Source organism: Rattus norvegicus, chromosome 1 (genome assembly GCF_036323735.1).
Source record: "Rattus norvegicus strain BN/NHsdMcwi chromosome 1, GRCr8, whole genome shotgun sequence".
Classification (NCBI taxonomy): domain Eukaryota; kingdom Metazoa; phylum Chordata; class Mammalia; order Rodentia; family Muridae; genus Rattus; species Rattus norvegicus.
In genome coordinates, this window is record NC_086019.1 from 266109776 (window position 1) to 266124697 (window position 14922).

The 14922-nt window shown below is 47.0% G+C and overlaps 1 protein-coding gene across 34 annotated transcripts in view; it reads right to left on the bottom strand.

The window, feature by feature from the left end:
- Positions 1–14922, bottom strand: part of Ablim1 (actin-binding LIM protein 1) — a 288302-nt gene that overhangs the window by 20908 nt on the left and 252472 nt on the right. For 19 of the 34 annotated variants that reach the window (NM_001395155.1, XM_039110220.2, XM_039110327.2 and 16 more), the window contains 2 exons: positions 10868–10903; positions 8585–8714 (listed from right to left, as the gene is read on the bottom strand). In NM_001395155.1, coding sequence (NP_001382084.1) covers positions 8585–8714; positions 10868–10903 — 166 coding nt within the window. Of the gene's footprint in view, positions 1–6370; positions 6491–8584; positions 8715–10867; positions 10904–13831; positions 14185–14922 lie in introns of those variants that run through there. The other 15 variants (NM_001395154.1, XM_063288242.1, XM_063288169.1 and 12 more) reach the window with 2 other exon arrangements.

Sequence of the window (14922 nt, forward strand, 5' to 3'; positions counted from 1 at the left end):
TGTGTCAGTCGGACCCCCTTCTGCCAGGCGGTAGAAACCTATCACTTTTCCAAGGGTGAAGACTCTGGGAGGTTCTGCGCTGAGGAGTGCTGTCAACAGTTGTGTGGTTGTTGCTTTGACTGGTTGTGAATCCTCAACAAGGACAGACCATTTCAGTTGTTAAAACAAAACAAAACAAGGGGGCTGGAGAGATGGCTCAGTGGTTAAGAGCATTGTCTGTTCCCTTAGAGGTTCTGAGCTCAATTCCCAGCAACCACATGATGGTCACAACCATCTGTAATGGGATCTGATGCCCTCTTCTGGTGTGTCTGAAGACAGGGACGATGTACTCATATAAATAAAAATAAAACAAAACCCACCAGTAGCATGAGCAAGTCTTTGGGAGTAGATTTAATTTTATGATCATTTAAAATTCCCCACAGGACTAAAACAGCAGGCGAGAGTGATTTCTAAAAAGCACTGACTCCTCACTGGAGCCCAGAAAGTATCTAAGAGCAGACAGAACTGCTTTGTTTTGTGTCTGTGTCCTGCTTGAGGCTGTCCCTAAGAAGAGTCTGTCTACCTCACCTACACCATCCCCACTGAGGCTGCAAGCACAGACACAAGTTGTCTTACACTGACTTTCTCTTTAGGAACAATGAATCCTCACAGGACAGACAATATCCAAGATCTGAAAGATTATCCACTGTGCAAAAGCTACACCCTAAAGTGGATCACATCACAAGAAATACCACCCCTGGGTGAAAAGAGCAGTTAACGAGCTGTCAACCATCGTGTGTGTGTGTGTGTGTGTGTGTGTGTGTGTGTGTGTGTATGCATGGGTGTGAATGTGAGGGCTAGGGGTCAGCTTTGGGTGAGTACTTTCCTCTATTGCTCTCCAGCTCAGGTTTTTAAGACAGAGTCTCCCAGTGAATTGAAACCTCCCATTTTGACTAGGCTGGCTGGCCAGTGAGACCCCAGGATCTGCCTGTCTCTGCCTTCCCCATGCTAGGGCTACAGGCATGCACCATCATGTCTGACCTTCTCATAGGCGCAAGAGCTCTGAACTTAGGTCCCTACGCTTGTATGGTACACACTTCACCTGTGCCCAGACTCTCAAGCAGGACTAGAGGCACTGTGTGCCTCTTTCCTTGCTCCTGTCCCTCTGTGCTGAGTTTTCCAATGCGTTGTCGCACCTCCTCTGCCTGCCTTCTCCACCGCTTACCTCTTCCCCTGGGCACCAGGATGGGCAGCCACGCCCAGCTCACTGGGTTTACCAGAGCTGGGACTCTAAACTCTGTGACCTAAGAATTCACAGTAACTCACGCACCATGGCGGTTTAATGAGGAAACAGGCTGCCTGGTAGACAATACTGATGAATTCCAAATTCTCAGGTCCCGAACTACCAAAACTCTGAGCTATTGGGGTATTTGTAGAAGAAGGAAAAAAATCCTAATATGAACATGTCTCTTTTCTAAAATAGACACTCCAAATGATTTGACGTCTGGTCTGCAGAGATGGCTCAGTGGTGACGAGCTCTGCCTGCTCTTCCAAAGGACTTGGGGTTCGATTCCCAGCACCCACGTGTCAGCTCACAACAGTGTGTAACTCCATTTCCAGGGGATCGGACACCCTCACAGAAATATGTATGCGTGGCCAAACACCATGCACATAAAAGATGAAGTGAAAAAAGTTAAATATCACAACTTGACTCTGGGTGGGAGAAACACAGTGGGGGGGGGGGTCTAAGACAGTCTCTGTTTTGCTTAGCACTTAATCAAGCTAAGTGCTAAGCGAGAGAAAACATCCCATTTGGAAGGGATATCCACATTACCCCCCACAGCCTGGTTTTCAGTGATCTCAGGTAAGCCAGCAAGATGCTACTAGCACGCTTACTTTCCTCATTCTTAACTCTTAGCATCTTCCTTGGCAGCCTAATAAGCCAAACCACTAGTCCTGGGGAGAACGCCACTCACAGGATTCTTGATTCAGACATTTTCCTCTGACCTATTCTCCGTTTTTTTGTGGCACGAGTGCTTTGGTGACTAAGTCTGAAGGGTGTGAGTTTGATGAAGTGCTGCCTGGCTCCCGGGGTGCTTGCTCATATTCTATGGCTGTCTGGGGGCAGAGCTCAGTGCTGGCAGCCTCTGGATTTTTATGACAGAGTGAGGGTGTCAGATCCCCTGGAACCGGAGTTACACACTGTTGTGAGCTGACATGTGGGTGCTGGGAATTGAACCCAGGTCCTTTGAAACTTCAGTAATGATCAGATTACTTTCAGGTAATGTTGAGTATATGTTTACCTTATAGCAGCACTATCTAAAACAGCAGCTCCCAACCTTCCTAACACTGCTACCCTTCGATATAGCTCCTCACGTAATGCTGACCCCCAATCATAGAATATTTTTGTTGCTACTTCATACCTGTAATTTTGCTACTTTTGTGAATCATACTGTAAATATCTGTGTTTTCCAGTCGTCTTAGGTACCCCTGAGAAAGGGTTGGTTGATCCCCAAAGAAGTCACAACCCACAGGTTGAGAGCTACTGATTTATGCATAACAAAAAAGACACCTTTCAAATGGCCTTGATCTATGTAGCCTTCCTGTTCACGGCCTCCTGGGCATGGGATGCAATGTCTTAGAGACTTTCAAAGGGGAAGGGAGACAAGAAAGGCAGCAAACAGAGCCCAGGCTTCTGCAGATCTCTTAGGCATGAAGCTGTCTGAGTGGCCCAGCCAGGACTTTCCAATACAGAAAGAGACTGCAAGGCTGGAGGACCTCTCAGGGCATAAGATGAGGCCACTGTTATAGAGAACGGATGGAGGAAGTCGGTGACGCAGGCACAGCCTGAGAACCGCCAGCTTTATTTATACCATGCATTCAGCTCACTGAACCCCAGGGGCCTGGACTGCATGCAACAGAAAGGAGGCCCAGGGAGTAGATTTGGCCAACCAAAGGGTAGGTTCCCACTGTCAGAGGGACAAGGGGCAGGATGGCCATCTTTCTGTAAGTCCTTCCTGATGCATACACATTAAAACTGAACACCACCACCACCACCACCACCACCACCACCACCACCACCACCACCACCACCACATGGTAGCCAGCTAAGCTCCAAGATCAAAAGTAAGGCTAAGTCTGGGCTGCCTACAACCCTAGCCCAGAGAAGGCTGAGGCAAGCCTGGGCTACATAATGAGTTCTAGGCTAGCTTCTGCTACTTCATGAAATCCCGTCTCAAAAAAGAAAACAAAAATTAAATGCACAGACAATGTGCACTGAAAGATATCTGTGGCATACTCCTCCAGTGAGTAAGCTCCCTCCACTCTGAAGTCCTCAAAGGTGGAAAAGGTTTCCCAGGTACGTGGGAACATGCTTCTCAAAATAACTGAGGAGAGGGGCTGGAGAGATGGCTCAGCGGTTAAGGGCTCGGACTGCTCTTCCAGAGGTCCTGAGTTCAATTCCCAGCAACCACGTAGTGGCTCAAAGCCATCTGTAATGGGATCTGGGTTTGTCTGAAGACAACTATGGTATACTCATAATCATAAAATAAATAAAGTTTTTTTAAAAAACCTGAGAAGTAATTCCTGGGAGAATCTGGATGTAGCCACTCACTACCTTAGACATTGAAAGCCTTGAACAGGAAGGTCCTCAGTTGTATCTGTTACATTTCAGGTCTGAAGTATAAAAACGACTCCACATAAATTAAATACAAGCATATATCTAGTAAATGGTGAAAGAGAACAGTAAATGTTTTTAGGTATAACGTCAAGGTCATACTAATTCCTCTTGACCTGCTCCCCTCTATGATTTAAACCCAGGATTGTCTGACTACATTTGAAATGTCAAATTCAGGCTCAAACAGAAAGAACTCATTTTGCATTTTTGACGCCAAAACTCACAGAACTAATACAATTTTTTGTAACTATTTGATGTTTCTGCTGGAGAGCCAAAATCTTTGTAATTTTATCATTTAAATGACTGAAAAAGTCTTTATGTCAGCCTCAACGAGAATGCAATCTTCTGGCTAAAATTTTGCTTTCACATTTAGAGTGCATGCAGATTCATCCCAAAGTGAGCATGCCTCATCTGGAAAATCCCTCTGGACACGGAAGGCCTGCAGTCTAGTCCAGGTTCCGCCTTTTCCTCGCTGTGAGCCTTTATGCAGTTATCACATCAGGAACCCTGCTCCTAGCTCTCCTGACTAGGCCTGTATCACAGGAATGCTCTGACAAATACGTGGGATGATTTCAATTTAAAAAAAGCTCTAAGGTCTAGAGCTGTGGCTCAATCTGTAAATGTGCACATAAGTCCTGGTTTGATACTCAGCACCACATGAACTGAGCATGGGCACACAGCCTTATACCCTCACACCTAGGAGAACGGCAGGAGGGTCAGGGGTTCAGGGTCACTGGCTTCCACATAGGGAGTCCGAATCAAGCCTGAGATACAGACCTGAGCACCATGCTGATGACTGCACACTGACTGTAGGACACCTTACCCCATACACCTAACAGCCCAGGAGAGAGCCCCTGTCCCTATGATTTATAAGTGAGACAGCGTTCTAAGGGATAAGGGTCAGTTCAAGGTCACATAGCTAGCATGTGGCAGAGACAATATTTAAATCCAAGATGTGAGTGTCCCAGACCCACGGAGGGCCACTGATAGTCTTCAAGGTATTGTGCTATTTGGACATAAGCTGTGTGATTTTAAAGGGCTTATTCAACAAAAATTACCTTTCTGAAAGGCCAAGTACATCATAATCAGACAAAGCGGTTTTCACTACTTTAGTGGGTCAAAATGAGAAATGTTTACCTTGATTTGGTCAAAAACTGACATATGAGGCGCTCATTAAAATACACAGCGAAGTTTTTTCCTCAGTAATTTCTTTATGGTTATATAAAAATCCAAAAAAAAAAAAAAAAAGGTTCTCGGATATAAAAACTCCCCCCTCAATAATGATTTTAAAGAGCCAGTCAAGACTTCTGGAAAGTGCTGTGCCTACCCCAAAAGTTCTGCTAATGGTAAATGATATCTTCAGTCATATCATCTTCCTTAGGGAAAAAAAAAAGCAACTTATTGTTATGTGCAGGATGGTTTGTCTACACAAATGTATGTGCACCATGTGCATGCAGTACCCAGAGAGACCAGTAGAGGGCACTAGAGACCCCCCCAATTGATTGTGAGCTGCCATGTGGGTGCTGGGTACTCAACTCAGGTCCTCTGCAGGAGCAGAAAGTGGGCTTAATCACTGAGCCAGAGATAACTGCACACTGAATTCCTAGTGCGTCTACACTTCAGGAGTCACCCATTCAGGAGTCCAAGTAATCTAAAGGCGAAAGTCTGGGTAGGCTGACGACAGTGTTCAGGAGTTAGAGAAGTATTCCATCCACTCAGCAGAGTCAGATGTGCAGGCTGTGAACTGGGGACACAGAACCCTTGACGGCCATTTCTGTGCTTGCCTCTACCTCCTCCTGCTGTTTCTGTTGGCTCATGTGGTTCAAATCAAGATGACCACAGCAAGTTAGCAACTCTCTGGGGACTCTTCACTTGAATGGCCTTTCACAGCCTGCCATGGGCTCTCAGTTCCTGCAGGTGGACAGCCCAGGGCACAGGTGGCTACTGAAGCTGCATATGCAACAAAGAAGCTACTGAAACTGCATATGCAACAAAGAAGCAAACAGGCAGGGGCCACACGGGAGGAGAGAGGAGAGGTGCACAAGAGGCAGGAGGCAGAGCCTCTTTAGTCATCACATGATTAAATCAGAGTCACTCGCCTCAGGAAAAGAGGGGGGAGGGGGAGAGAGAGAGAGAGAGAGAGAGAGAGAGAGAGAGAGAGAGAGAGAGGAGAGAAAGGAGGAGGAAGAGGCAGAGAAAGAGAAAGAGGAGGAGGAAGAGGAAGAAGAGGAGGAGGAGGGTGGTAAACAGGCTACACTGTCCACACATATTTGTGTCATTCAATGGTTTATCACTATGAAGACAACTTTTCAGTATTACTTCATACTGCTGTGTTTTGCAGAAACATATCACAAATGAAACCCAAGAGAACACCCATATATATATATTATATTTTGCCACTGACACATACAAAGACAAAATACTAATATATATCTTTCTAATCGGTAGGAGCTGGGTCTTCGTTCCTAAGTACACACCCCATCGCTTCGGACAGGGCTCTTGGAAACGGTGCATCTCTCGGAGTGCGAGATGCCATGCCAGTTCTAAGGCTGCGGCTGGGGGCAGAGAGGGCACGGGCGGGCAGGCATGCTGACGGGTGGGAAGCTCAGTGGCTCTCACTCTCGGAGATACACCTTATTAGCCTTGCCGGGGGAGCTAATAAATCTCCACTACACAGGCCAGGCAATCGCCGCCTGCGAGGCCCCGCCTCCTTACCTTTGACATGGGGGAGGAAGTGGTGTCGGAAGGGGGGATTGGGGCGGGTGTCGCTGTGGGTGGAGCTGAAGCTGCTGGTGCGCAGGGGGGACCACCTGTGCACACCAGGAGACAAGAGCTCTGTGCGGCGGGGAACCAACCAACCAGGGCAGGGCGAGGTGGAAACAGAAAAGAAGAGAGAAATTAACATGGGAGCAGGGCAGGTGCCCGAGGTGGGAGGACGTAAGGAGGGTTAATCAGGAATCTGAAAAAGGAGCAAGGCAAGAGGGTTAGGAATGGACCTGTGGAAGGGGCTGGGCTAAGGGCAGAACCAGCAGACAGCTCCATGTGGACACAGACTCAATCTCGGGGAATAAATGGCTTGTTGAACGCGCTGTCCGGGACACTGGCACAGCGATGTTGACCACACAGCCCCAGGACCGAGCACAGCATGGAGACTCAACAGCTGCTTTTAAAGTGTAGTCAACCAACGGATCACCTCTTGGAAATGAGTGCAAACAGCGGACAGTCATTTCAAGAAACCTGAAGAAGCATACTTAAATGCAAAGGTGGTGTTTTTCAGTTGCAGGCTGATCCCACTGAATACTGCGTTCTATTTCCTGTTTCTTATGCATAAGGAAATCTCAGTTGTGTTAAGCAGAGCAGGCAGTTACGTAAGATGCTGGCAGTGGTGGGGAGGAGTCCAGTAGCTCAGAGGGAGAAGGGTCCATCACAACTCAACCCAGACTCTGGGAATTAAAACACCACCCAGCACCCAGAATTTACAGGGTGGATACTTGGTTACACAGACATCACAAATACGTGATTGGGTTAACTTTGAGGCATCAAAAATGTCTTACTGCTAAGCGCTTGGTGTCTTGCACATGTGTGCTATATTGGAAGAGGAGGTGGAGAATGTTCTGGGGGCTGTAGCACAAAAGCCATGACAGAGGCGACAAAGCTTTCTCCTGCCCACTACGGACAAGGCTTTTAAAGGAACAACCGTGGCAGAGAGGCCACGTGCCACTCTGACAATGTCAGGGAAGGATTTAGTGGTCTCAGTATAGGTCACATGTAGAGCAGTACCAGAGCGATTTCAAATTACCAAAAGATTAAATTAAAACTCACGGCTGGATACAAATAAAATGACTATAGTTACATCCTGAAAAAGAATATCCTCAAAATATTCATTTAATATAATTTGATAAATGCTAAAAATATGTTTAAGTCTATTTGTGGGTGGGTGTGGCACTGAGAATTGACCCCAGGGCCTCACACATGGTAGGTAAACCCTATACCCTAAGTCACACCTCAGCCTTGTCCAGAGAAACCCGTCGATCAATGAAGGATCCAGTAGTTTTCAATCCTCTATGACCTTGAGAAAACGGCAACCTTTCTTTACTCTGATCATAACTATTGGTTTTAAGTCTTGAATGGTTTATTTATAAGCTAGAGTTTGCATACGTATGCTTGACTGGCAGCCAGAAACTTAAAACGGAGTCCTTCTAGATGTAGAGAATCGCAAGTTCTTTTAGATGCCTCTCCACGACTCTTGTTTCTCAGGGGACTCTGATCTGTGCTGGGACTTCCATTCGGGCCCACACACAAGAGCTCCACTTACAGCCTGAGGGACCGAGACCTCTAAAGATCAGAGCACTTCACACCTGCTACCATAGGATAGCCACTCCATTCCAAGGTTGATTTCAACTCTTGGGACTCTAAGTGGTCTCAAAGTCACCCAGTGGGACCCTCAGGCCTTGCTCTAGAAGGGGCTTAACCACGCATGCACTTGGTGTAACACTGCAAACCTAGGTGAGGGTTTTAAACTTTCCAGTCAATGGCTAACATTGGACTTCAGATGATGCCGATAAAATTTAAAAAAATTTTAAAAAGTTTAAAAAAAACATATTTTCTTTCAGAGATCTTTAAGTTTCAGGGGAATGAGATTTTCATCCAGTTCTTTAAAAACAGCCTTTGTTCTCAGCAGGTCAACGTCAAAATGAAATTTAATAGCTCACAGCGAAACACAATAATAAAATAACTGACTTTCAAAGACATAATACAAAATAAAAACTGACACCAGCTTTCATTTTTGTTCTTCCAGAGGGCTAGGAATATTTGATGGCCAGGTTTTGTTTTGTTTTGTTTTTTAATATGCTGCCAATGGAGTGAAAAGAAAATCAAACAGATACATATTTATCATGAGGAACAGATCCAGGGAAGAGCGATCCTTACCAGGTCGGTGGAAGTGCTGGGGCGAGCGTGACGTGGTTGGAGTGTAACTGTGTCGGCTGTACACAGGGGAGTTGATGGAGCCCTGACTGGTGGACCTGTGGATCATCCGATCCCGGCCATCCTGAAAACCCTGCGGAAAGGTTTGAGAAAGCGTGAGTCCGACACATCTTCCCACGATTCCTGGACGTTTCTAAGTAAAACCCAGGCCGCAGTGGTAGCCGGGGAATCACCATTATAAGTGTCTTTGCTCAGCGTTCAGTAAACATTCACGTGCATGGGTGTTCACAGTCAACAGTCACTGCAGTTATTAAAATTTAAGGTGTGAAATCTGTAAGTGCCAACAGTGCTAGAAGGACAGTTCCCATAGTCACACTGACGCTGTGATCTGAGGCTCTACTGTGTGTCCACATCAGATCCATAATGGTTTGTCTTCACCATCAACTAAACAGATCTACAATCACCATGGAAAGCAGTCTGTGAGGCTGTTCCTAGGGAGATTAACACTTTCGAGGAAGAAGGAAAGGTCCACCCCGAATGTGGCGGCACTGTTTCTGGGGCAGGGATCCTTGACTGAACAGCTGTGAGACAGGGAGCTGAGCACCAGAATTTCATCTCTGTTCCTCACTGGGACGACCAGCTGCCTCCTGCTGCTTAGCCTCCTGCTGCTTAGCCTCCTGCTGCTTAGCCTCCTGCTCCTTAGCCACGCCTTTCCCACCTTGAAGGACTGCCAGTCAAAATAGGCTTTCCCTCCCCCTGGCACTCCCTTTCTTCACTCCACTGCTTCTCTGGAGTGTTTTATCACAGACACCAAAAAAGTGCCCCAAACAGATCTGCAAACAGTGAGAACAGTAGATCCCAAGATACTACAGACCCCTCCGTGTTTGCTGGTGAAGCAAGGACCCCAGGAAGTCGTGGACCCATCCGCTGACACGCAGCAGGTACATACAGCACTTGCTCCTGAACCAGAGCCCTGACTCTAAGTTCAGTGCCAAGGCCTCGTGGTGTTAAAGCCTCTTCTTTATATAAACTTGATGTGCCTGAAGAACAAGTTGGTGTTTTCCTGAGATAGTCAACTACCTCTCAGCCTGTGGAGCAGCCCAAGGAAATAATTGTAAGCACCTTCGTGATGTCATGGGGGCGAACCTTTGTATTACACCCTCGATGAATTGGAGAATAATGAAGAAACTGGAGACTATTGCTTTCATCTAATGTAATAGTGCTGTTGGGATGCTACCTAGGTCCAAACTCAGAAAAGGGTGCACTAGGCAGCAGGCACAAAAGATACCTGTCTGTGCAGAGATATGACTGAAAATAGTTAAAAACAAAGAAACAACCTGGAGAGTTCAAACAGTGGCTTCCACTCAGGGATTTGCTGTGCTACAAGGATTTTGCCTGGCACAGCACTGTAAGAATATGAAGGGACAGGTGAACAGTGGCTTCAGTGAAAACCTAGAAAGCAAGGCTCTGGGAGCTTGACGGCAAGCGACAGGGGGATCTGACAGAGGTCAGTCGCAATTGCCTGCAACAAAGTAACCACCAAACCTCTTGGAGCACAGCATCCACTTTGAAGCTGGTGAAATGCAAATGGAAAGGCTATGAAAATTTCCGGAGTGGATGGATGGTTGCCCTATACATTGTTTACAGCACTCTGTCAGAAACAAAAGTGCCACAGACTTTCCATCTCAGATTACAGAGAACCCGCACTGTAATCAGTTTGATAAAAAGTATCCAGCAAGGCTGCTATGTAGTTCAGCTGGTAGTGTTTGCATGCACGAAGCCCTGGGCTTGATCTCCTAGCACTGCATAAAAGAAGCATGGTGCATGCCTGTACTCCGTGTTCAGGAGATGGAGGCAGGATGCTCAGAAGTTCAAGTTTCTCCTCTGCCCCAGAGTGAGCTCAGGCCAGCTGGGCTCCTAAGATGCCGTTTAAAAGAGAAAAAAGGTCAGCCCAGAAGAGGTGGCTACCTATGAGATGCTTTAGCTCAGATTATGCTATACCAGCCTCCAGTCATTCGGATTATGTTAGAGTGTGTATCACAGAAGTGCAGACACACAGGGGCCCAGAGACCCACATTGGACAATGGCTTCAGCTCAAGAGCAGGTCACTTTTACTCTCTTGTCCTCTCTGTGTGCTGCTGGCATATGGTCCTGGCTGGTGTATAATGTAATCCTGTAACCATCATAATCAGTGTTTCTGTCCCTTAGTACCTATATGCCTTTCAAGTACAGACAAGGTCCAAGCCACTCCCAATCCACCCAGGAATCTGGCCAAACAATACTTACTTCTGCAGATGGAGTTGGAGACAAAGTCCTTGGAGACTGGAAGAAAAGAATTTTAAGTCAGAGCATTGGTTAACTCCCTGCCAGCTTTGAGAATGGTAAAAGCATCATTGTAAACACACAAGTCACCTCCCATCAAGTCCCATCACAATAACTTCCTGTGACCCTCTGTTCACACTTTCCTTCACACCTCCTGTGACCCCCCTCTGTTCACACTTTACTTCACACCTCCTGTGACCCCCCTCTGTTCACACTTTACTTCACACCTCCTGTGATCCCTCTGTTCACACTTTACTTCACACCTCCTGTGACCCCCCTCTGTTCACACTTTACTTCACATCTCCTGTGACCCCCCTCTGTTCACACTTTACTTCACACCTCCTGTGACCCCCCTCTGTTCACACTTTACTTCACACCTCCTGTGATCCCTCTGTTCACACTTTACTTCACACCTCCTGTGACCCCCCTCTGTTCACACTTTACTTCACACCTCCTGTGACCCCCCCTCTGTTCACACTTTACTTCACACCTCCTGTGACCCCCCTCTGTTCACACTTTACTTCACACCTCCTGTGACCCCCCTCTGTTCACTTTCCTTCACACCTCCTGTGACCCCCCTCTGTTCACACTTTACTTCACACCTCCTGTGATCCCTCTGTTCACACTTTACTTCACACCTCCTGTGACCCCCCTCTGTTCACTTTCCTTCACACCTCCTGTGACCCCCCTCTGTTCACTTTCCTTCACACCTCCTGTGACCCCCCTCTGTTCACACTTTACTTCACACCTCCTGTGATCCCTCTGTTCACACTTTCCTTCACACCTCCTGTGACCCCTCTCTGTTCACACTTTCCTTCATACCTCCTGTGATCCCTCTGTTCACACTTTCCTTCACACCTCCTGTGACCCCCCTCTGTTCACACTTTCCTTCACACCTCCTGTGACCCCCCTCTGTTCACTTTCCTTCACACCTCCTGTGACCCCCCTCTGTTCACTTTCCTTCACACCTCCTGTGACCCCCCTCTGTTCACTTTCCTTCACACCTCCTGTGACCCCCCTCTGTTCACACTTTACTTCACACCTCCTGTGATCCCTCTGTTCACACTTTACTTCACACCTCCTGTGATCCCCCTCTGTTCACACTTTACTTCACACCTCCTGTGACCCCCCTCTGTTCACTTTCCTTCACACCTCCTGTGACCCCCCTCTGTTCACACTTTACTTCACACCTCCTGTGATCCCTCTGTTCACACTTTACTTCACACCTCCTGTGACCCCCCTCTGTTCACACTTTACTTCACACCTCCTGTGACCCCCCTCTGTTCACTTTCCTTCACACCTCCTGTGACCCCCCTCTGTTCACACTTTACTTCACACCTCCTGTGATCCCTCTGTTCACACTTTCCTTCACACCTCCTGTGACCCCTCTCTGTTCACACTTTCCTTCATACCTCCTGTGATCCCTCTGTTCACACTTTCCTTCACACCTCCTGTGACCCCCCTCTGTTCACACTTTCCTTCACACCTCCTGTGACCCCCCTCTGTTCACTTTCCTTCACACCTCCTGTGACCCCCCTCTGTTCACTTTCCTTCACACCTCCTGTGACCCCCCTCTGTTCACACTTTACTTCACACCTCCTGTGACCCCCCTCTGTTCACTTTCCTTCACACCTCCTGTGACCCCCCTCTGTTCACACTTTACTTCACACCTCCTGTGATCCCTCTGTTCTTTCCTTCACACCTCCTGTGATCCCTCTGTTCACACTTTCCTTCACACCTCCTGTGATCCCTCTGTTCACACTTTCCTTCACACCTCCTGTGATCCCTCAGTTCACACTTTCCTTCACACCTCCTGTGACCCCCCTCTGTTCACACTTTTCTTCACACCTCCTGTGACCCCCCCTCTGTTCACACTTTCCTTCACACCTCCTGTGACCCCCTCTGTTCACTTTCCTTCACACCTCCTGTGACCCCCCTCTGTTCACACTTTCCTTCACACCTCCTGTGATCCCTGTTCACACTTTCCTTCACACCTCCTGTGACCCCCATTCACACTTTCCTTTATACCTCCCACGAGCTCCCATTCACACTTTCCTTCACTGCACTAACTTCCCTAACATTTCACTGCCTGTCTGCTTCTTTGCTGACTGGCTCCTGTTTGACTCTGTCTAGTTCCCAGTGGCAAGGGAGGAGACTCAAGGACTAGTTTTCAAATGGGTGAAATGTTTACAATTGAATCCAAAAGGCCTTTTACTAGAACTATAAACAGAATTTCAGAGGACTTGGCCTGAGCAAGGTGTGGGGTGAAGCACCTCTTACTTTTAGGATTTGTTCCTCTCCCACGTTATTATTAGGAGCTGACGGGCTACCTTACTCACCAGGCTTCCTTAGGATCCTCAGGAGCTACAGCCTATCACTAGGGCTCAAAGCTTTGATGGGTAAGGATGGCCTTCCTACAGAAGAAGCTAGGCATGATCTTGCCAATGGTCAGCTTGATCTGCCCACTCACATACCTTCTAAATATGCTAACAATTACATCAATTTTAAGTTTACTCTTTGGGTATGAATGAATATATGTGTGCGACTTGTGTCTATACGTGTGTGTACATGCATGCATGTGTGTATATGAATGCACGTGTGTATATGCATGCATGTGTGTGAGTAGGTCAGAGGTCAATGTCAAATGCCCTTTTCAATTGCTTTATATTTTGAGAGAGCTCTCGATGGACCTGCAGCTCACTGGTTCACACTTGGTGGAGAGCAGACCCCAGGAATCCTCCTCTCTCCACTTCCCAGCACCAACATGACAGGCACATGCTGTCAAACTGGGCTTTTGATGTGGGTTCTGGGTATCAAATTTAGTCCTCATGTTTTGTGGCCAGCACTTTGCTGACAGAGCTACCTTCCCATGCCTTCTGTGTCTTTCAAATAACACACGGTTCTACAAAGTAAATGTCATAACCGATGGAAGAGGAACAGAGGAGCTCATAGCCTTTATTCAGTGGCAAGATCCATGCATCCAAAGGAAGCTTATTAATGTATCCGATTTCCGTCCCAAAAGGGCATCCATCCTCTATGCACAAAGAAAGCCATGGGCCACACGCTAGGTTGTCACGTAACAGTGGCTTGTGAGAACTGGCAGGACGTTAGCACTTTTGTCAGATGTCAAGAACTGGTCTAACCTAATGATCTCACTGCTTATGGAAACCCGACAGGTTACTTTCCTGAGTTAGTAGTCGGAGGCACAGTCAGATTTGAAATGATCTAAACTTCGTCTCCAAGCCAAACCTCTGCTTGATATTTTGCTGCTCCAGAGGGAGCTATTGGGAGAACACAAAACAAAAGAAAATACTAACACACAATAAGAACACAGAGACAGACAGACACACACCCCACCCAAGAGAGGCATGCGTGGGTACACACAGCACACACGTACCCTTAAAACCACACAAAAAAAACAAAACCCAACATTTCCTTTTTGCATACATACATGTCTTAAACTTAAAAAAAAAAAAAAGCCTTGGGGTTGGGGATTTAGCTCAGTGGTAGAGCGCTTGCCTAGCAAGCGCAAGGCCCTGGGTTCGGTCCCCAGCTCCGAAAAAAAGAAAAAAAAAAAAAAAAAAAAAGCCTGATAACTGACTCGAAGGCCAGTCTTTATGTAATTTGTTTAGAAAGTTTCTCTGACCCCTGACCTCTGAAATTCTGAAATCTGATGACAGTCCAGGCCAATCAATTGTCTGTAGATGCAGTACAGTACATAGACCACCAGGTGGCGCTATGGGAAACCGCAAGTGCCTTCTCAGACTGGGGACCTTAATGTAGGCTGCACTCCAGAATAAAACCCAGATAAGGGACAAGCAAAGAAGAGGAATAATTATAAATGCACAAAATTATTATAAAACAATAAATACTAGTGAGCATAACTGGGGACAAATCAAAGCCAGTCACCACATTTTAATGCCTTTTAGGGGAGCGGTGTTGAGACAGGATTTTCCAGGCTCCCACTGGGTCCCAAATGGTAGCATGGCCACAAACCTTAAGTGTTTGGTTCATCTCAT